Source organism: Podarcis raffonei, chromosome 2 (assembly GCF_027172205.1).
Source record: "Podarcis raffonei isolate rPodRaf1 chromosome 2, rPodRaf1.pri, whole genome shotgun sequence".
In the NCBI taxonomy this organism is placed as follows: domain Eukaryota; kingdom Metazoa; phylum Chordata; class Lepidosauria; order Squamata; family Lacertidae; genus Podarcis; species Podarcis raffonei.
Genome location: NC_070603.1, coordinates 121,167,285 through 121,191,029, shown reverse-complemented (window position 1 = coordinate 121,191,029; position 23,745 = coordinate 121,167,285). Strand labels below are relative to the sequence as shown.

The 23,745-nt window shown below is 41.0% G+C and overlaps 1 protein-coding gene across 1 annotated transcript in view; it reads left to right on the top strand.

Moving 5' to 3' along the window:
- The window catches only part of LOC128409444 (H-2 class I histocompatibility antigen, Q9 alpha chain-like), a 37,682-nt gene that overhangs the window by 5,356 nt on the left and 8,581 nt on the right, over positions 1-23,745 (top strand). Inside the window, exons 3-4 of the mRNA XM_053379953.1 lie at positions 10,869-11,144; positions 15,054-15,341. Coding sequence (XP_053235928.1) covers positions 10,869-11,144; positions 15,054-15,341 — 564 coding nt within the window. The remainder of the gene's footprint in view (positions 1-10,868; positions 11,145-15,053; positions 15,342-23,745) is intronic.

Sequence of the window (23,745 nt, the reverse complement as noted above, 5' to 3'; positions counted from 1 at the left end):
GATTTTGCACCTTTACCTTCCAGGCTTCTATACTTCCTCACTACCTAAGCAGGCTCCCTGCTTCAGGACTTTACCCCTGCCCCTAACAGCACCACAGGTGTCCCAGCACTTCAAACATTAAGCATGGTGGGCAACTGAAGTGGAGGGGTAGAAAGGTGGGTGAGATTGATGGGTGGGCTATGCTATGATGTCAGCTTCACCCTCCTGCCCCTTTTGGCCCATGGAGACAATCCTGACCAGGATCTGGCCCTGAAGCCAAAGAGATTCCCCACACAGAATAATGGAGGTGGAAGGAGCCTTGCCAAAGGGGTCAGCCTGAGTGTGTCCAGAGCCCTCTGGGGCCTTCGTTGCCCTTGTCAGGCTTGCAAGGAAGAAACCCAGGGGGTCAGCTGAGACCAAGCCAGCGCTGCAATGGGCAGGTCTGCTTTTCTTGCAGTGGGATCAGGCCTGGCCTTGCCTTGCAGGCTTCCTCTTGGGCTCCTGGGAATTCTGCTTCTCCCCCTTTTAAAAATGGGGATTGGGCCCCTCCTGAGCCCCTGCACCTGTCCATGGAAAATGCCCCATAAATGTCACCAAGGGGCGTCTCTTGTTTCCTGATCATTTCTTGCAATTGCTTAGCTCAGAAAATCCCAAACAAATGAGATGGCCACTTTAAAGGTGCCACAGACAGCCCTGGAAATGCCCCTGAGTTTGTTGTTGATGTTTTGAGGATTTGCTGGTGGCCCCCTGGGGTAGGCAGGAGGATGCTGGGACCCCCCCCATCTTTGACAAGGGCAGCCTGGCTTCTGCTGAGAAGGGGGACTGCATTTAGAAGGGGGGCAAACCCCGCTTGTGGCTATGAGGAAACTTCTTTTTCCAAAGGCCCTTCCATGACTTCCCTCCTTTTAGGGAAAAGGTCCTTGATACTGAGAAGCTGGGGGGAGAGAGACGGAGGGGAAGAGGAGACCTTCTGTCTTGAAAGGGCCCCCCATGTGTGGGTGTCCCCCTTTCTAGGGGGGGACGGGGGGCAGCTGAGGCGTCTCTCCCAGAGGGGCAAGATCCAGAGGAGCAGAGGGGGCCACTAGGGGGCGCATTGGAAGATGGCTGACAATAACATCTCTCCGACCCACACGAGGTAATTTGGAGGCTATGATGGGAGTAATTAGCCTCCCTAACCCCCCCAGGATGGTGGGGGGGATGGCCCTTGCCTGCTGTGCCCTATACCACCCCCGAATTTGTGGGGATGGGGGCACTAGGCACAAAGCCCTCCTGTGGGATTTCGGGACTCCTGGACGCCGTCCCTGATTCGCGGCACTAGCTGCAAGAACGTCAAAAGAAACAATTTGGAGGAAGCGAAATGCACATATTTCAAGGAAGAAGGGGGAGTAAAGACTGCTAACAGAAGAGATCTCTGATAAAACAAGACAAGAATAAAACATGAGAAGATTCGCCAAGACACGGTACGGCTAATGACTGATGGGGGGGAACTTTCCTTTCTTTTCTTATGTGATTAAACAAGAATCCCCTCCCCTCATGAGTCAGAAATGTCGTTTTAAGGACTTAAGCTGTGGATTTAAGACTGTGTGGAGATAAACTTTCGAACCAAAGCATGTTTTAAGAAGACCGTGGAATGTATAAGAGCTTTGGAATGTCGCAGTTAAAAATGCCGTCGCCATATTGGGAAGTTCTTTTTTTTTTAATAAGATATTTATTAGGATTTTACAAAAAGCAAAAATTAACAGAATAAAAAGAAGACAAGAAAAAAAAGAAAAAAATACAAAAATACATAAAAAAAGAGAATACAAAATACAAAAAAGAAATAAGTAGAAAAAGTTAAAAACAAATCCATTTTTTTTCATATCTTTAAGCTCGTTTGCTTGTTTCCTTGACCTCCTCACACCTCCCTTTTTTGTATTCCCATTCACATAGTCAGTTCAGCAAATCCTTACCCTCTTTCCTTTATCTTAACTCTATATCTTAACATATTATAACTATATTTTTTCATCCATTATCAATCCATTTTTGCATATTCTTATTAACCTTGTTGCTAATGCCACTTAATTTCAATCCAGCATCATTTTAGCATTCGTTAATTTTACAATAGAATAGAATAGTCTTTAAATTTCTTCCAATCTTCTTCCACCAACTCTTCTCCCTGGTCTCTCTTATTTGATAATTTGATAATAATGAAGCCAATCTCGCACCTTATCTTTTAATTTCTCAAAACTCTGCAATTTCAATTTGTCTCCTTCTTGTTCCAAAATTTCCCAATATTTCGGCCATTTGGCCTCCATATTGAGCTTTTTCTGAGCCTTTGCTTCCATCGGTGACAACCACCTTGGGGTTTTATTTTCAAGTAGGTCCTTATATCTTATCCAGACATTAAACAATGCTTTCCTGACAATATGGTTTTTAAATGCTTTATGTGCTTTAACCTTGTCATACCACAAATATGCATGCCACCCAAAAACGTTATTAAAACCTTTGGGCCACAGAATGAAAGGGACATTGATGGATTTTTGAAAACAAATGGATTACAAAAAATCTCACAGGAAAGTAAAGCATTGTTGAACTGTAAAATAACAGATCAGGAGATAGAAGGTGCCATCTTAAATATGCAATTGGGCAAATCTCCGGGACCGGATGGACTGACTTCCAGATATTATAGATCCTTGAAGGATTGGATAGTACAACCCCTGAAGGAAGTCTGCAATGAGATTTTGGAAGGGAAAAAGGCACCAGAATCGTGGAAAGAGGCTTACATTACACTTATACCGAAAACAGAGACTGAAAAGACCCAACTTAAAAACTACCGTCCCATATCCTTATTAAATGTGGATTACAAAATTTTTGCTGACATTTTGGCTAAGAGATTGAAAAGAGTATTGATTGAAGAGATACATAAGGACCAGGCGGGCTTTCTGCCGGGAAGACATATATCTGACAATTTGAGGAACGTAATTGACATCTTGGAAAAGTTAGATGTGGATATAAATACTAAAGCTGTTTTGATATTTGTGGATGCGGAGAAAGCCTTTGATAATATTTCTTGGAGTTTTATGAAAAAGAATTTACAGGGTATGGGGGTAGGCCAAGGGTTTGAAAATGGTATAGGTGCAATATATTCTGAACAAAAGGCCAAATTAATTGTAAATAATGTGGTTACGGAACAATTTAAGATTGAAAAAGGGACACGACAAGGATGCCCAATCTCCCCTTTACTTTTCATATCGGTCCTGGAGGTTTTGCTGAACATGATTAGAAGGGACTGGTTGGTTAAAGGTATACAGGTCGGAGCCAAACAGTATAAATTGAGAGCATTTGCAGATGATCTAGTTTTGACGTTACAGGAGCCAGAATCTAGTACAAAAAGAGTTTTAGAATTAATCCAAGAATTTGGTCAGGTGGCAGGATTTAAATTGAACAAGACCCAAACCAAGGTTTTAGAGAAAAATATGACATTGTTTGAAAAAGAGAAATTCCAGAATGAAACAGGTCTGTCTGTGGTGAGGAAGGTGAAATATCTGGGGATTAACATGACATCTAAAAATGGGAACTTATTTAAAAACAATTATGAGAAATGCTGGTCAGAAGTGAGAAAAGATCTTGAAATATGGTCAAATTTGAAGCTTTCCTTGATGGGTCGAATAGCAGCTATAAAGATGAATGTATTGCCTAAAATGTTGTTTTTGTTTCAAACATTACAAATCGTGGACAAGATGGAATGTTTTAAGAAGTGGCAGAAAGATATTTCCAAATTTGTCTGGCAGGGCAAGAAGCCTAGGATAAAATATAAGATTTTAACTGATGCAAAAGAAAGGGGTGGCTTCGCCCTGCCAGACTTTAGACTGTATTATGAGTCAGCAGCATTCTGCTGGTTGAAAGACTGGCTGCTTCTTGAAAACACAGACATTCTGGATTTAGAAGGCTTTAACAATGTCTTTGGATGGCATGCATATCTGTGGTATGACAAGGTTAAAGCTCACAAAGCGTTTAAAAATCACATCGTTAGGAGATCTTTGTTTAACGTTTGGACTAGATACAAGGATTTATTGGAAAACAAAACCCCAAGGTGGTTGTCACCAATGGAAGCGAAAGCTCAGAAAAAACTCAATATGGAGGCCAGTTGGCCAAAATATTGGGAAATTTTGGAGCAAGAAGGAGATAGACTGAAATTGCAGAGTTTTGAGAAACTAAAAAACAAAGTTCGAGACTGGCTACATTATTTTCAGATAAGGGAGGCATACAATTTGGACAGGAAAATTGGCTTCCAGGTGGAAAAATCTAAACTAGAAACAGAAGTGCTAGAACCTAAAACTAAAATCATGTCAAAAATGTATAACTTGCTGCTGAAATGGAATACACAGGATGAAACGGTTAAGTCAGCTATGATTAAATGGGCACAAGATCTTGGACATAACATTATGTCTGCTGATTGGGAACAGTTATGGACCACAGGTATGAAATTTACGGCATGTAATGCCTTAAGAGAAAATATTATGAAAATGATATACAGGTGGTACATGACCCCAGTCAAGCTTGCAAAAATATATCACTTGCCCGATAATAAATGCTGGAAGTGTAAGGAGGTTGAAGGTACATTCTTTCACCTTTGGTGGACATGCCCAAAGATTAAGGCCTTCTGGGAAATGATTTATAATGAAATGAAAAAGATATTTAAGTATACTTTTCTGAAAAAACCAGAGGCTTTTCTCTTGGGCATAGTCGGCCATTTGGTGCCAAAGAAGGACAGAACGTTTTTTATGTATGCTACAACGGCAGCAAGAATACTCATAGCAAAGTACTGGAAGACTCAAGATTTACCCACTCTGGAAGAATGGCAGATGAAGTTGATTGACTATATGGGACTGGCAGAAATGACCGGCAGAATCCGCGACCAGGGAGAAAAGTCAGCAGAAGAAGATTGGAAGAAATTTAAGGAATATCTACAGAAATATTATAAAATTAATGAACTTTGAAAAGATGTTGGATTGAACTTTGATGGTCTCTAGCTGTTATGATAAAGATAATGGGGATTATAATTGTTTTTGTTATGAAATTTAAAAAAGAAAAAGGTGAGTGGAAAATAAGGTGATATTCTAAAAGGAATGTTAAGAGAATAGGATTTGCTGAATTAACAAATTGAACTAGAGAACAAGAAGGGGAGGTATGAGGAAGTCAAAGAAACATGTGATTGAAAAATTGTTATCGAAACTGAATTGTTTTTAATATTTTTCTTTTTCTTTTTCTTTATGTGTTTATATAAAATTGGAAAATCTAATAAATATTCATTAAAAAAAAAAAACGTTATTAAAACCTTCTAAGTCCAAAATGTCTGTGTTCTCAAGAAGCAGCCAATCTTTCAACCAGCAGAATGCTGCTGATTCATAGTAAAGTTTAAGGTCTGGCAGGGCAAATCCACCTCTTTCCTTTGCATCAGTTAATATTTTAAATTTTATTCTGGGCTTCTTGCCCTGCCAGACAAATCTAGAAATATCTCTCTGCCACTTCTTGAAACAATCCATCTTGTCCAAAATTTACAGTGATTGAAACAAAAATAACATTCTTGGCAAACATTCTTCTTTCTAACAGCAATTCGACCCAACAAGGAAAGCTTCAAATTTGACCATATTTCTAAGTCCTTTTTCACTTCTGACCAACATTTCTCATAGTTATCTTTAAATAAGTTTAAGTTCTTAGCAGTCATATTAACCCCCAGGTATTTTACTTTCTTAACCAATGTTAAACCTGTCTCATTCTGAAACCTCTCTTTCTCAACCGGTGTTAAATTTTTCTCAAGAACTTTAGTTTTTAACTTGTTCAGCTTGAATCCTGCCACGTGACCAAATTCTTGAATCAGTTCTAATACTCTTTTAGTACTAGATTCTGGCTCCTGTAGCGTCAAAACTAAGTCATCTGCAAATGCTTTCAATTTGTATTGTTTGGCTCCGACCTGTATACCTTTAATCAGACGGTCCCTTCTAATCATATTTAGCAAAACCTCCAGGACCGAAATAAACAGCAATGGGGAAATTGGGCAGCCTTGTCGTGTCCCTTTCTCTATCTTGAATTCCTCTGTCACCACATTGTTAACAATTAGTTTAGCCTTTTGTTCTGAGTAAATTGCACCTATACCATTTTCAAACCCTTGACCAACCCCCCTCCCCTGGAGATTTTTCTTCATAAAATTCCAAGAAATATTATCAAAGGCTTTCTCCGCATCTACGAAAATTAAAACTGCTTTAGTATTGATATTCACTTGCAACTTCTCCAAAATGTTAATTATATTCCTCGTGTTGTCAGACAAGTGTCTACCTGGGAGAAAGCCAGCTTGGTCCTTATGTATCTCTTCCACTAATACTTTTTTAAATCTATTAGCCAAAATATCAGCAAATATTTTATAATCCACATTGAGCAGGGATATGGGGCGGTAGTTCTTAAGTTGTGTCTTTTCAGACTCAGTTTTCGGTATAAGCGTAATATAGGCTTCCTTCCACGACTCTGGCGCTTTTTCCCCCTCCAAAATTTCATTACAGACCTCCTTTAGTGGTTGAATTATCCAATCTTTCAAGGATCTATAATATTTTGAGGTTAGGCCATCCGGCCCTGGAGATTTGCCCAACTGCATATTCTGAATGGCACCTTCTACCTCCTGTTCTATAATTTTATGGTTCAGCATTATCTTATTTTCTTGAGATATTTTTTGTAATCCATTTGTTTTTAAAAATTGGTCTATATCAAACTCTTTCTGTGGCCCTTGTGTGTATACCTGTTTGAAATACCTCTGGAAGCATTTTCTAATTTCCACTGGATTCTGAATGTTCTTTCCTTCCACTTCCAAGTTAGTAATAGTGTTGAGCTTTTGTCTTTTTTCATTTGCCAAGCTAGCAATTTTCCACATTTATTAGCCGATTCAAATGTCCTTTGTCTCATTTGTTTGATTTTCCATTCAATTTCCTGATTCATCATCTTCATATATTGCACTTGGTATAACTTTATATCTCTCAGAATCTCTTGTGACTTTGGTTTCGCTCTCAGTTTCTTCTCACCCTCTTTTATTTTTTCAAAAATTTTATCTTTTTTCTCATTTTGGGCTCTCTTCTTTATTGCATTCTGTTGAATCAGAAACCCCCTCATAACTGCTTTACTTGCGTCCCAGATTATTCTTTTTTCAATAGTGGTATTCAAATTTATCTCAAAATAGTCTCTCAAGGTTTTTTGGGCCTTCTTGGTGAGCTCTTGATCTCTGAACAAGGTGTCATTCATCCTCCATCTGAAGGAACCGGTTGGTGTTAATTTCATGTCCATTTTCACAGCATTATGGTCGGAGCAAATTTTTGGGCAAATTTCCACTTTTCGAGTCTTAGGTGCCAGTCCTCTAGTTATCCAGATTTGGTCAATTCTTGTCCATGTCATTTTGGCTTCAGAAAAAAAGGTTCCCTCTCTACCCAAGGGGTTCTTTGTTCTCCAAATGTCAATCAAGTCCATATTGTCAGTCAATTCAAAAAAGGTTTTTGGTAGTCTGCCATCTTTAGTAACTACCTGTCTCTGCGACTTGTCCATGTTTGTAGATACCACTCCGTTCATATCTCCCATTATAATGATGTTGTAGTCCATATAGTCTAACAATGTCTCATGCAACTTCTTAAAAAATTCAGATTTCCCCTCATTTGGTGCATAAACTCCTAATATCAAAAATTTTTCTCCTTGTGTTTGAATTTCGATTGCCACAAATCTTCCTTGATCATCTTTAAAAACGAATTTCGGTGATAGGCTCTCTTTTGCATAAATAACTACTGCTCTCTTTTTAACCTTGTCCGATGAAATAAACTCTTGACCCAATCTTTTGTTTATCAATACTTTCCTGTGTAGCCTTATCACATGTGTTTCCTGTAAACAAATCAAGTCCAATTGTTCCTTTTTCAGTAAATGAAAGACTTTCCTCCTTTTCTCTGGGGAGTTAAATCCATGAATGTTCCAACTTAGTATTTGCAGAGACATGGTGTATTTATTTTACTTTCCTCCAACTGCTCCCAATAATTCCTCTTGTTCCGACGGTGGTATCACTTTCTCTAGCTTGTCCTATCCCGAAGGTGGTGGTACTATGTCTAGTACTCCTGGTTTTAAGGCTCTTAGCTCTTCTACAGCTTCTTTTTGCAGGACTTCTCCATGTTCTCTCAAAAAAATTTCTTTATCTTCCACTGATCTTATCTTAAACTTTTTCCCTTTAAAGGTAAAGGATAGGCCTTGGGGGAATTCCCACCTAAAAATGGTTCTATTTCCTCTCAACAGGGCCACCAAATCTCCGTAATTAGACCTAAGGTCCAAAAGGTGTTTCGGAATATCCTTAAATATCTCCACTCTTGATTCGTTTATTTCCAGGGTCTTCTGGAAGTGCAGACTCCGTATTTTGTCTCTCTCCTCTTTTGATCGGAGGGTAATCAAACAGTCTCTCGACCTGTTCTTTCTCCCTCCTCTTCCAAGTCTAAAGGCACTTACTATCTTAAAGTCTTGCTTATCATCCAAGTTCCAAAAGTCTGCAAATTCCTGTGTAAGAAAATCACTTAGGCTGTCTTTTTCAAGTTCAGGAACCGCCCTGATCCTCAGATTAGTCTGTTTCTCCCTCAGTTCAATCATAGACAAAAGCGACTGATGGTCCCCAAGCTGTTTGCATATCCGTGTTATCTTTTCCTCTACAGCCGCTGCTTTTTCCCTTGCTTCCTCAGCTGTCTTTCAATTAGAAGTAGATTCTTGCAGCAGTTTTTCAATGGATTCTGTATTGGAATTCACCTTCTGCCCCAGGTTGTTAATACTAGTAGTATTTTGGTCAATTTTAGTTGTTGCTTCAGTAACTTGTTTACTTAATTTTTCCAATGTTTCATAAATTTTATTTAGTACTGAAGTAAATCCCTCTTCAGAGGCCATTCCTTTTGACCCAGCTTGTGCAGGATCTTCCCCCTGTGGTACAGGAGGGCCGGATGCAGATGGTCTACGCTGCTGGGATATTACACTGGTCTGCTGCAATCTGACCTTACCCGATCTTGTTATTTTTTCATCCATCACACTTTGTCTGAGAATCAAGGTCAGTCCCACGGCCGAAGCTTGTTTTGAAGTGGAAATTCCCAAGCTAGTTGAAAATGGAAAATTCCCCAACTGGTTGTAACAATTTCAGTGTTCCTCTAGGGGGACACAGTAGCAGTCAATAATATTGTAATAGAGTATCTTTCCAACTTTTCCAAAGTCCCCCTTCAACAAAATAGGCAACAGTTTCAAGTCCAAAGAAGCCCTTCAACAAGTATCTCCCTTGCAGAGTTAACTGTCAAAAAATTACATTGTCCATAAATAGTGCGACTCTCAGTACAGCAATTCTAGTAATCCTGGCAATCCGTTCCCAAGGATTAAGTGGTGGTCTTTATTCCCCTTTCTCTCCTTCTTTTCTTTTTTTTTTTTGCAGGCAAAAAATTACTTTCCCCTCTTCCCTCCCCTCTCCTGCAATTCAGGGAGGGAGTTCTTTTGTCTTGACGTTCGGATTTGAGACTTTTAAACGCAATTCTCCGGGTCTTAGCTTAAACAGTCTTTGCTTTGATCTATATACAGAAAGCGGAAGGCGGACTTCCTGTTTACGCCTTCCCGCTTCAGTGCCAAATTAGTCCCTTTTTCCCCCTTTAATCCCAATCTTTAAGCTTCACCTACTCACGGGTAGTTGTTTAGTAGCCGAATTGTCACAGGAAAAAGGTCAGCGCTCTCCGGCAACAGCTGCGCGGCTTCACTCCACAGAAAGAGCAATTGACTCTCAGCACCGCGCCACACTCCCCCGTTACACTCCGGAGCCCCTCGCGGGGTTCCCTCGCGAATTGGGGGGGCGCTGAAGGTGCCCGCCGAGTCCCACGGTCACAGGCTTCACCCGCCTGTGATTTTCAAAAGGGTCCCCGCTTCGCCGTAGCGGCCAGACCCGATTTCTGCGGAGCTACTCCCTCCAGACTAGAGGGAATCCGCCATTGCCAATGGCGCCGCCTCCGGAAGTCCCCATATTGGGAAGTTCTGTCGGAGGTCTTGAGTCTGGGAGGAGAAAGAGAGAAATAGAGCTGTTTATATATTGTGGGTTAAACTCCTCAGTGGGACTTAAGAGCGACAGTTTTGCGAGATTATGATGGAAAGAGTGATGTTATCTATGAAGGAGATGATATATGGAAACCATCTCGATTTGAGGATTGGAAGAACGGAAAATTCACACAGGATTATTAGTACTATTGGTGTTTATCGGCTTAAGGAGACTATCAGAAGAGATCATAAAGAAAAAAGAGAAAATATATGAACAAGATGTGATGTGGAAACAGCAAGATAAGATGGGATAGAATTATGAACTCTGTTTGGACTGATTTGGACTGATTTGGACATTAATGCAGCAGCAAGAAGATGATCAGAATTCCCCTTCGGATCTTGAAATATGGGTCCCCCCAACAAAATTTAAAATTCGGCTTTGTAATTCGGAATTTATGTGATGTGATTTAATTTGATGTGATTGGCCAGTTAATAAAAATTATTTTTTTTAAAAAAAAAAAGATCCAGAGGAGCAGAGCTGGGGGGAAAGACGGACAGACTGTGACCTCCGACCCTGCAAGGGGGGGGGGAGAGTGTGAGGCGATGAGAGAGAGGGGGCAATTAAAGGGGGGCTTTATAGGCTCAGGATTGTAGTGTTTCCCTCAGGGAACGTGTTATGCTGATGAGCCTTCAGAAAGATACATTGCTGGTTGATTTTTCTCCCCTCTGACTGCTGCCTCTTCCCTGAGTCTCAGGCAAATAAATCCTTTTTCCTGGGCTCTTTTGCTGATGGGGGAGGGGCTGCTCTGACCCCCCTTGACCTCCTGGGCCTCTTTTGGTCCTTCCAGGGATCCACATCATTCAGCGGATGTCTGGCTGTGAGCTGAGTTCAGATGGGCGCAAAGGAGGATATTGGCAGTACGGCTACGACGGGAGAGACTTTCTTGCCTTCGACATGGAGACCCTCACCTGGACAGCAGCTGATACAGGGGCTCAAGTGACCAAGAGGAAGTTGGATCCTATCATGGCCCTGAACCAGCGCAAAAAGCACTACCTGGAGGAGGTGTGCATTGAGTGGCTGCAGAGATACCTGGAGTACGGGAAGGAGACTCTGCAAAGGACAGGTGAGGGGGGGGCAGTGGGGAAGGGAGGGGGGCTCAGGGGGCAGTTTCCCTACAAGCTCCCCTCCCCCCCCCTAACAGTTTTCCTTTCTGGACCAAACAGCAAACACGTTTCTTGGTGGGGGAGGCAGAAATAAGTTTGGGACTCTGGGAGGAGAAAGGGGGTCACTTCAGAGTATGATGGGGGGGAGATGCTTAAAAACAGCCCCCCATGCCCCTTTGGCTAGAATAAGGGAAGGCAAAAGACAAATGGGGGAAGGGGGCACAAAGCAACAGCAGGGAAAGGGCCAGGAAAGCAAAATGCATTTTTGGTAAAAACATAAAATTGAAATGGACAGATTTGAGCCAGGATACAGAAAAACCTTTTGCCTTTACACTTGGGTAGGGGAAAGTGGGGAACGTCTTTAAAACTAAATTAATTAACCTTTTTTAAAAACAGAAAATGTGTAGGGAGCCCATAAAATATGGATGCAGCCCCCTCACTAAGTCTGTAGGTTAGCCACTCGTGGCCTAGAAGCAGAAAACCTGCACATAGTGAGAGAGTATGGGAATTCCCTCTTCTACCTTCTTATATTTTTTATGTGTGAGGAATTTTACTCTTTCCCATGGGGAACATTCAGAAGTGTCATCTTCCCCAACCCCATGCCTTGAAATAGTACAGTCCCCTCTTCTGCCTTCAAGAATCTGGCACAGGGGCCAATCAAATGATCAAGTGTTTTGACTGGCTTTCTTCCTGACTCTATTAGCTTTGCTGATATTAACATTAATTAGCATTAATTAACTATCGGAACCACCTGTACCACCGGGGCCTGGTAGGGACCCCAAGATCTCCTGCAATGCTTTTGCAAAGTTTTTTTGCAAAAGATTCAGTTTTTGCTCAGATTCAGAAGGAGGTGGACTCCACCGTGGGAGCAGGGCCAGGGCGGGAGAGTGCTAGAGTCCTGTCTAGTCAAGTTGTGTGGGATCAATTCCAATCTGTTACCTCCGAGGATGTGGACAGGCTGCTTGGACAAGTGAAACCGACCACCTGTCTCCTGGATCCTTGCCCATCCTGGCTGATAAAAGCGAGCTGGGAAGGGCTGGGCAATGGGCTCTGTGGGGTGGTGAATGCTTCCCTCTGTGAGGGAGCCTTCCTAGACCCGCTGAAAGAGGCGGTCATTAAACCGCTTCTTTAAAAAACATCTTTAGACCCGGCTAGTATGGCCAACTATCGCCCAGTCTCAAATCTACCATTCTTGGGCAAGGTGATTGAGCGGGTGGTTCCTGAACAACTCCAAGCACGCCTGGAGGTTGTGGACCATTTGGATCCCTTCCAATCGGGATTCAGGCCTCACCATGGGACTGAAACTGCCTTGGTCGCGCTGGTTGATGATCTCCGGCGGGCTAGGGACAAAGGTGAGAGCTGTTTCCTAGTTCTGCTGGCTCTCTCAGCGGCCTTTGATACCATCAACCATAACATCCTTCTGGACCGTCTAGAGGGGCTGGGAGCTGGGCGCACTGTTATACAGTGGTTCCGCTCCTTTCTCCTGGGCCGTGTCCAGAAAGTGGTGGTGGGGGATGAGTGTTCAGACCCCTGGGCTCTCACTTGTGGGGTGCCTCAGGATTCCGTCCTCTCCCCCATGCTTTTTAATATCTATATAAAGCCGCTGGGAGAGATCATCAGGGGGTTTGGACTGGGTGTTCATCAGTATGCAGATGACACCCAGCTCTACCTCTCCTTTAAATCAGAACCAGTGAAGGCGGTGAAGGTCCTGTGTGAGTGCCTGGAGGCGGTTGGAGGATGGATGGCGGCTAACAGATTGAGGTTGAATCCTGACAAGACAGAAGTACTGTTTTGGGGGGACAGGGAGCGGGTGAGTGTGGGGGATTCCCTGGTCCTGAATGGGGTAACTGTGCCCCTGAAGGACCAGGTGCGCAGCCTGGGAGTCATTTTGGACTCACAGCTGTCCAGCTCCACCTGGTACGCAGGCTAAGACCCTACCTGCCTGCGGACTGTCTCGCCAGAGTGGTGCATGCTCTAGTTATCTCCTGCTTTTACTACTGCAACGTGCTCTACGTGGGGCTACCTTTGAAGGTGACCCGGAAACTGCAATTAATCCAGAATGTGGCAGCTAGACTGGTGACTGGGAGTGGCTGCCGGGACCACATAACACCGGTTCTGAGAGATCTGCATTGGCTCCCAGTATGTTTCCGAGCACGATTAAAGTGTTGGTGCTGACATTTAAAGCCCTCGGTCCTGTATACCTGAAGGAGCGTCTCCACCCCCATCGTTCAGTCTGGACACTGAGATCCAGCGCCGAGGGCCTTCTGGTGGTTCCTTCATTGCGAGAAGTGAGGCTACAGGGAACTAGACAGAGGGCCTTCTCGGTAGTGGCGCCCACCCTGTGGAACGCCCTCCCATCAGATGTCAAAGAGATAAACAACTACCTGACATTCAGAAGACATCTTAAGGCAGCCCTGTTCAGGGAAGTTTTTAATATGTAACGCTGTACTGTTTTTAACACTTGATTGGGAGCCGCCCAGAGTGGCTGGGGAAACTCAGCCAGATGGGCGGGGTATAAATAATTTATTATTATTATTATTATTATTATTATTATTATTATTATTAATTAAAAAGGAAATAATTCTAGCACCCTCCCTGTTTGCGGACTGACACATACGTATTAGCCGTGCTTAGAGAGAGCTAAGCAAATTCATCTATGGGGGCCTGGTGATAATTCACCCCAGAGAAACTGAGCATATTTGTTGAGATTGAGGATTTCACTCCAAAAGCCACATTGAAGCGTTTTCAAGGGTGACAACGTGCAAAGGAGGCTGGGAACCATCCTCTTTGGGGTGCAGGTTCTGCTGAGGACAGGTGAGGGGGTGGGGAGGGGAGCTCTTGTTTTTGGTTTCTGTGGGGAAAGGGCTTGACCTTCCTTACTTCCTGATCCCCCCAGCAGAGTCACGTCCCCTCCCAGACCTAAGTTTCCAGTCCAGACACTGCAAAGTGGGTGGGATCCTGGAACAGCCCCTTCAGACAACAGCTACCCAGGGAGCCAGTTTTTAAACAAGGGTTACATTCTGCAAATCTTGCCTAAAGCCAAAATTGTGTATATTGGATTCAAGGGAGATTGGGTTTGCCAAAGTCCTTCTTCCCCAGATGCCCACCTCCTCTTTTTGGTTTTTAGAATATTTTTGCCAAGTCTGTAAAGCTGTATGTGCGCAAGTTAAATGTGCGTAAGTTGCTGGCTTACTGGGCCTCCTGGTCTGCCATTTCTATTCCAGGGGAGGCTGCCGTGGAGAAGGGAGATGGGCCCTTTCCAACCTCAAGGGACCCTTTCAGGGCAGGCGGGAGAACTAGAAAGGAGCTCTGTCTTTCCCAGGGCTGTTGGCTTTGTTCACTAACTATTGGGCTGAAAAGTCCTGAAAAACAGAACAGCGAGTCCAGCATTTCTTCCCCCTCAAGAGAGGAACCAGGATCAGTCTGAGCTGCCCTCAGTTCATGACTTGCAACTTCGAAGAATCTGAATGAATCCCGCCATTGGGGCCCTGGTGGAATTTGCCCCCTCAGCCTAGAGGCAGCTCCCTGGGACAATCTTGGAACCACAAGTTGTCCTGTTTGAGTAGTGTTAGAGCTTTGCAAGTGGACAAATTAATTTGTACCCAGCCCTCCATCCCAAAAGTGTCTGCTTTGGCAAACAGAGGATAAAACATCTAAAAACTATTCCACCATAGACACTGACTGGGGAAGATGCCAAGGGAGGTTGAGGAATCCCATTTATTCGCAGTTCTTTTTAATTTCTGGAGATGTGAGATTCTGACTAGGTTGCCCCTTGGGTCCCTGCTCCTCTGCTCTTAAAAAATACAGGATTCCTCCAGGCTTCCATTGTGGATGTCTCTCTGTAAACCCCAATGCGGCCCTTTTTGCAGAGGCTCCGGTGGTGAAGGTGACCAGGAAGGCAGACTATGACGGCCCGGAGACCCTCGTTTGCCAAGTCCACGGCTTCTACCCCAAGGAGATTGAGGCCAACTGGGTGAAGGACGGGGAGGTCTGGCAGGAGGGCACCCTCCGAGGATTGGTCGCCCCCAACTCAGACGGGACCTACTATCTCTTGCTCAGTGTCCAGATCGACCCCGAGGAGAGGGAGCGCTTCCGGTGCCGCGTGGAGCATGACAGCCTGGAGAAGCCTCTGGACGTGGCCTGGGAGAAGGAGCCTGGTGAGAGACAGACAGACAGACAGGAGGGGAGGGGGTGGGCTCTGGGAGGGGGATTTCCACCCAGCTCCTCCCTTCAGCAGCAGCACAACTCTTTTTTTTTTAAAATAATATTTATTAAAGTTTCAAAAAAATTACAAAAATAAGGAAAAAGAAAAAACAGAAAATACAAAATACAGAAAAAGTAAAAACAGTTAAAAAGAAATCCATCTTTCCATAACTTGTCTTTCATTTACTTATTTCCTTGACCTCCTCACACCTCCCTTTTTTGTATTCTAGTTCAATTGATTGTTTCAGCAAGTCCTTTCCATTCTTGTATTTACCTTATTAATTTATCTTAATATATTGTAACTTTACATTCTGACCTGTTAACAATCCATTCTTCCTTAACCCTATATAACATTACTGCAAAAACCACATTACTTCATTCCAACATCCTTTTAACATTCCTTAATTTTACAATATTTCTGTAGATAGTCTTTACATTTCTTCCAATCTTCTTCTACCGACTCTTCTCCCTGGTCTCGGATTCTGCCAGTCATTTCCGCCAGTTCCATATAGTCCATCACTTTCATCTGCCATTCTTCCCGGGTGGGTAGATCTTGTGTCTTCCAATACTTCGCTATAAGTATTCTTGCTGCTGTTGTTGCATACATAAAAAAAGTTCTATCCTTCTTTGGCACCAATTGGCCAACCATGCCCAGGAGAAAGGCCTCTGGTTTCTTCAGAAAGGTATATTTAAATACCTTTTTCATTTCATTATAGATCATCTCCCAGAAAGCCTTAATCTTTGGGCACGTCCACCAAAGGTGAAAGAATGTACCTTCAGTCTCTTTACATTTCCAACATTTATTATCGGGCAAATGATAGATTTTTGCAAGCTTGACTGGTGTCATGTACCACCTGTATATCATTTTCATAATATTCTCTCTTAAGGCATTACATGCCGTGAACTTCATACTTGTGGTCCATAATTGTTCCCTGTCAGCCAACATAATGTTATGTCCAACGTCTTGAGCCCATTTAATCATAGCAGATTTCACCGTTTCATCCTGAGTATTCCATTTCAACAGCAAGTTATACATTCTTGACAGAATCTTAGTTTTGGGATCTAACAGTTCAGTTTCCAATTTTGATTTTTCCACCTGGAAACCAATTTTCTTGTCCAAATTGTATGCCTCCATTATTTGATAATAATGGAGCCAATCTCACACTTTGTTTTTTAGTTTTTCAAAGCTCTGCAATTTTAATTTATCTCCCTCTTGTTCCAAAATTTCCCAATATTTCGGCCATTTGGCCTCCATATTTAGTTTTTTCTGAGCCTTCGCTTCCATCGGTGACAACCACCTTGGGGTTTTATTTTCCAGTAGGTCCTTATATCTTATCCAAACATTAAACAGTGCTTTCCTGACAATATGGTTTTTAAACGCTTTATGTGCTTTGACCTTATCATACCACAAATATGCATGCCACCCAAATACATTATTGAAACCTTCTAAATCCAAAATGTCTGTGTTTTCAAGAAGCAGCCATTATTTCAGCCAGCAAAATGCAGCTGATTCATAATAAGTTTTGAGGTCTGGCAGGGCAAATCCACCTCTTTCTTTTGCATCGGTTAGTATTTTGAATTTTATTCTGGGCTTCTTGCCCTGCCAGACAAATCTGGAAATATCTTTCTGCCACTTCTTGAAACAGTCCATTTTATCCAAAATTTGCAATGATTGAAAGAAAAACAACATTCTTGGCAATACATTCATTTTTATAGCAGCAATACGGCCTAGCAAAGAAAGCTTCAGGTTTGACCATATTTCTAAATCTTTTTTCACTTCTGTCCAGCATTTTTCATAATTATCTTTAAATAAATTCACATTCTTAGCAATCATATTAACCCCCAGGTATTTTACTTTCTTCACCAATGTTAAACCTGTCTCCTTCTGAAACCTCTCTTTCTCAATCGCTGTTAGATTTTTCTCTAAAACCTTAGTTTTTAACTTATTCAACTTAAATCCTGCAACCTGACCAAATTCTTGAATCAGTTCCAGTACTCTTTTAGTACTAGATTCAGGCTCCTGTAATGTCAATACTAAGTCATCTGCAAATGCTTTCAATTTGTACTGTTTGGCTCCGACTTGTATACCTTTAACCAATTGGTCCCTTCTAATCATATTTAGGAGAACCTCCAGGACCGAAATAAAAAGCAATGGGGAAATTGGGCAACCTTGTCGTGTCCCTTTCTCTATTGTAAACTCCTACGTCACCACATTATTGACAATTAATTTGGCCTTTTGTTCTGAATATATTGCACCTATGCCATTTCCGAAACCTTGACCAACCCCCATCCCCTGCAGGTTCTTCTTCATAAAACTCCAAGAAATGTTGTCAAAGGCTTTCTCCGCGTCTACAAATATCAAAACTACTTTAGTATTAATATTAACTTGAAATTTTTCTAAGATATTAATTGTATTTCTCGTATTGTCAGACAAATGTCTGCCCGGGAGAAAGCCTGCTTGGTCTTTATGTATCTCTTCCACTAGTACTTTTTTTAATCTTTTAGCCAAAATATCTGCAAAAATTTTATAATGCACATTAAGCAGAGATATGGGGCGGTAATTCTTAAGTTGTGTCTTCTCAGACTCAGTTTTCGGTATAAGTGTAATGTAAGCTTCCTTCCACGACTCTGGTGCTTTTTTCCCTTCCAAAATTCCATTACAAACTTCCTTTAATGGTTGTATTATCCAATCTTTCAAGGATCTATAATATCTTGAAGTTAAGCCATCCGGTCCTGGAGATTTACCCAATTGCATATTCTGGATGGCACCTTCTACCTCCTGTTCAGTTATTTTGTAATTCAGCATTAATTTATTTTCTTGAGAGATTTTTTTGTAGTCCATTTATTTTCAAAAATTGATCTATATCAATTTCTTTCTGTGGCCCTTGTGTATATAATTGTTTAAAATACCTCTGGAAACATTTTCTAATCTCCACTGGATTCTGTATATTCTTTCCTTCCACTTCCAAATTTGTAATAGTGTTAAGTTTTTGTCTTTTTTTCATTTGCCAAGCTAGCAATTTCCCACATTTATTAGCCGATTCAAATGTCTTTTGTCTCATCTGTTTGATTTTCCACTCTATTTCCTGGTTCATCATTTTCATATATTGTACTTGATGTAACTTTATTTCTCTCAGAATCTCTTTTTTTTTTAATAAATTTTTTATTGGTTTTTCAACACATATTAAAAGACAAAACAACACAATACATAAACAAACAAACATATAAACACGTATAATTTCTTGACCTTTCTTTCCTAAAACCTTCTTTCAGCGACTTCCCCATACCTCCCCTTTCTGCATCCCTGTTTTAAATCCTTCCAGCAACCCCTAATTTCAATTTCTCATAGCCCTTTCTTTAACTCTTTTTTTCATGTCCAATTGTTTGTCACTGCAATTCTATTTTGCATTACCCAAGACATTTTAACATTCATTAATTTTACAACAATTCTTAAGATAAACTTTAAATTTCTTCCAGTCTTCTTCCACCGTCTCTTTCCCTTGGTCACGGATTCTGCCAGTCATCTCCGCCAGTCCCATGTAGTCGATCACCTTGGTCTGCCATTCTTCCAGTGTGGGTAGTTCTTGTGTCTTCCAATACTTTGCTAAAAGTACTCTTGCTGCTGTTGTAGCATACATAAAAAACGTCCTATCTTTCCTTGACACCAATTGACCTACCATGCCCAGGAGGAAAGCTTCTGGTTTCTTCACGAAAGTGCATTTAAGCACCTTTTTCATTTCATTATAAATCATTTCCCAGAAGACCTTAATCCTAGGGCACGTCCACCAAAGGTGGTAAAAGGTACCTTCAGTTTCCTTACATTTCCAACATTTATTATTGGGCGTATGGTAAATTTTTGCCAGCTTGACTGGGGTCATGTACCACCTATATATCATTTTCATAATATTCTCTCTTAAGGCATTACATGCCGTGAACTTTATACCGGTGGTCCATAACTGTTCCCAGTCAGCAAACATAATGTTATGACCAATGTCTTGTGCCCATTTAATCATAGCTGATTTAACCGTCTCATCCTGTGTATTCCATTTCAACAGCAAGTTATACATTCTTGACAGATTCTTAGTATTGGGTTCCAATAGCTCTGTTTCTAATTTTGACCTCTCCACCTGGAAGCCAATTTTCCTGTCCAGTTTGAAAACTTCATTTATCTGATAATAATGAAGCCAATCTCTTACTTTTGACTTCAATTTCTCATAGCTCTGCAATTTCACTTTTCCCTCCTCATGTTCTATAATTTCCCAATATTTTGGCCATTTGGGTTCCATATTAAGTTTTTTCACTTCCTTAGCTTCCATTGGTGACAACCACCTGGGGGTTTTGTTTTCCAACAAATCTTTATACCGAATCCAAACATTATATAATGCTTTCCTAACAATATGGTTTTTGAAACCTTGATGAATTTTAACCTTGTCATACCATATATATGCATGCCAGCCAAATCTGTTATTGAACCCTTCCAAATCCAAAATGTCTGTGTTTTCAAGAAGCAGCCAACTTTTCAGCCAGCAGAAAGCCGCTGATTCATAATACAACTTTAAGTCCGGCAGGGCAAACCCCCCTCTTTCTTTTGCATCAGTTAGTATCTTAAATTTTATTCTGGGCTTTTTGCCCTGCCAGACAAATCTAGATATATCTTTTTGCCACCTCTTGAAACAATCCATTTTGTCCAAAATCTGCAATGTTTGAAACAAAAACAACATTCTCGGCAAGACATTCATCTTAATAACAGCGATTCGGCCTAACAAGGAAAGTCTCAAATTTGACCATACTTCTAAATCTTTCTTAACTTCTGACCAACATTTCTCATAGTTATCTTTGAATAAATTCACATTCTTAGATCTAAAATTAATCCCCAGGTATTTCACCTTCTTTGCTACCATTAAACCAGTTTCACTCTGAAACCTCTCTCTTTCAACCACTGTTAGATTTTTATCCAATACTTTCGTTTTCTGTTTGTTCAACTTAAATCCTGCTACTTGACCAAATACTTGTATTAGCTCTAAAACTCTTCTCGTACTAGTGTCTGGCTCTTGTAAAGTTAGTACTAGATCATCTGCAAACGCTCTCAGTTTATATTGTTTAGCTCCGACCTGAATCCCTTTAACCAGCTGGTCCCCTCTGATCATGTTTAATAAGACCTCCAAGACAGATATAAAGAGTAATGGGGATATTGGGCACCCCTGTCGTGTCCCTTTTTCAATAGCAAATTCTTCTGTTACTACATTATTTACAATCAGTTTTGCTTTTTGTTCAGAATAAATTGCACCTATACCATTCTCAAAACCTTGGCCTACCCCCATCCCTTGGAGATTTTTTTCCATAAAACTCCAAGAAATATTGTCAAAGGCTTTCTCCGCATCCACAAATATTAATACTGCCTTAGTATTAATATTAACTTCCAGCAACTCCATAATATCTATTATGTTTCTCACATTGTCTGACAAATGTCTTCCTGGAAGAAAGCCCGCTTGGTCTTTATGAATCTCCCCCACCAAAACTCTCTTCAATCTTTTTGCCAAAATGTCTGCAAAAATTTTGTAATCCACATTAAGTAATGATATAGGGCGGTAGTTCTTAACCTGGTTCTTCTCAGTCTCTGACTTTGGTATAAGTGTAATATATGCTTCTTTCCACGTTTCAGGTTCCTTCTTCCCCTCTAAGATTTCGTTACAGACCTCCTTCAACGGTTGTATAAGCCAATCTTTCAAAGCTTTATAATATCTGGAGGTCAGTCCATCAGGTCCTGGAGATTTTCCCAATTGCATATTTTGAATGGCTCCCTCAATTTCTTGATCAGTTATCTTCTGGTTCAAAGTCACTTTACTTTGTTCAGAAATTTTTTGTAATCCATATTTTTTAAGAAATTCTTCTATTTCTTTTTCATTCACCGGCCCTTGTGTATAAAGTCTCCTGAAATAACTCTGAAAACAGTTTCTAATCTCATTTGGTTTATAAATGTTCTTTCCTTCCACTTCTAAATTTGTAACCGTATTCTGTTTTTGTCTCTTCTTCAATTGCCATGCCAAAAGTTTCCCACATTTGTCTGCCGATTCAAATGTCTTTTGTCTCATTTGTTTTATTTTCCATTCTATCTCTTGATTCATCAGTTCCATATATTGTCTCTGGTAGAACTTGATTTCTCTCAAGATTTCATGTGACTTTGGTTTAGATCTCAATCTTTTTTCTCCTTCTTTTATCTTTTCCAGGATCTTATCCTTCTTCTCATTCTGTCTCTTTCTTTTTATGGCATTCTGTTGTATTAAAAATCCTCGCATGACGGCTTTACTTGCGTCCCAAATTACTCTTTTTTCCACTTCTGTTCTCAGATTTATCTCAAAGTAGTCCTTTACCACTTTCTGGGCCTTTTTATAGACCTCTTCGTCTCTAAATAGGGAGTCATTCATCCTCCATCTAAAGGAGCCAGCTGTTGTTGGGTTCATCTCCATCTTTACAGCATTATGGTCGGAGCAAGTCTTTGGGCAGATTTCCACTTTCTTAATCTTTGATGCCATCCCACTAGTTACCCATATTTGGTCGATTCTAGTCCATGTCATTTTTGCTTCAGAGAAGAAAGTTCCCTCTCTCTCAAGAGGGTTCCTTGTTCTCCAGATGTCAATCAGGTTCATATTGTCAGTCATTTCAAAAAAGGTCTTAGGTAATCTCCCATCCTTGGAGATCACCTGTTTTTGTGCTTTGTCCATATTTGTAGAAACCACTCCATTCATGTCTCCCATTAAAATTACATTATAATCCAAAAAGTCTATTAATGTCTCATGCAATTTCTTGAAAAATTCTGACTTCCCTTCATTTGGTGCATAAACTCCTATTATCAGTAATTTTTCTCCTTGAACTTGAATTTCAATTGCCAAATACCTTCCTTGTTCATCTTTAAATATTAATTTAGGGGCCAACTTTTCCTTTGCATAAATCACCACTCCTCTTTTCTTCACTTTGTCCGATGAAATGAATTCTTGTCCTAGTCTTTTGTTAATAAGTAATTTTCGGTGTACTCTAGTCACATGGGTTTCTTGTAAACAAATCAAGTCCAATTGTTCTTTTTTTAAAATATGAAAAACCTCTCGTCTCTTTCTAGGAAGATTAAGACCATTACAATTCCAACTTAGAAATTGCAGAGACATCTTGTTATTTATTTGGTTACCCCTCCAACAGCTCCAGGAAGATCTTCTTCTGTTGGTTTTTTAGCCCCAAAAGATAGATTTGAAATGTCTGGTAAATCTTCTAGGTCCGTAGGTTCCGCCGTTTCCTTCAAAAGATCCTCCTCGTTCCTTGTCAGAAACTGTTCTTTGTCTTGCACTGTTTTTATCTTAATTTTCTTTCCTTTGTAGTTAAAAGACAGGCCTTGTGGGAACTCCCATCTGAATAGTATGTTGTTCTTTCTCAATAGAGTGACCAAATCCTTGTAATAGGTCCTCGCTTCCAAAATATATTTAGGGATATCTTTAAAGATCTGCACACGAGAATCTTCAATCTCAAGGGCTGTTTGAAAATGTAAATTCAATATCTTGTCTCTCTCCTCCTGAGATCTCAGAGTTATCAGGCAATCTCTTGGGCTCTTTCTGTTCTGTCTCCTTCCCGGTCTGAAAGCAGTTGTTATCTTAAATTCCTCCTCTTTCAAGCTGTCCTGCCAAAAGTCCAGAAATTCCTTTGTAAGATAGTCTATCAAATTGTCCTTTTCATTTTCTGGAATCAATCTCAATCTCAAATTTCTACTTTTCCTCTGTAGTTCCAATAAAGACAGGGCCGCATCATGTTCTTCCAGCTTTTTATGGTACTATCTTTTCCTGTGTGTTTCCTGCAGAAATTTTTGCCTCCTCTGCCGAAGTTTTTGCCTCCTCTGCGATCTTTCTAGTTATCTCATTTTCTTGAACTAATTTATTTATAGTCTCTGTATTCAGGTCCAATTTTGTTGATAATTCATTCAACTGTTTGGAGTTTTCAGTGCTCTGCTTTGTTAGCACTTCCAGAGTTTCATTTATTTTGACTAATGCCTTTGTTATTGTTACTGTATCCATGGAGGGAGTTGAAGCAGCTGCAGTTGGGTTTACAATTGAGCCTCTTCTCTTCTGTTCAACTTTGCTCTTAGCCCTTGTTAATCTCTCCTCTGTTGGGCCACTCATATCCCAAGGTCGTTCCCACGAGAATCACTTTCAGCTGGGGAATTCCACAAGCCTGTTCCTTACAGTAAAAAATAGTGGCTATTTTCCTACAGCCTCTAGATGGAGCAGCTCAAAGTTCCAAATACAAAGAAACAAAAGTTCCCTTCAGAGGTAAACAAAAGTAGCAACCAATTGTCCAATAATTTCCAAAATATCAAAT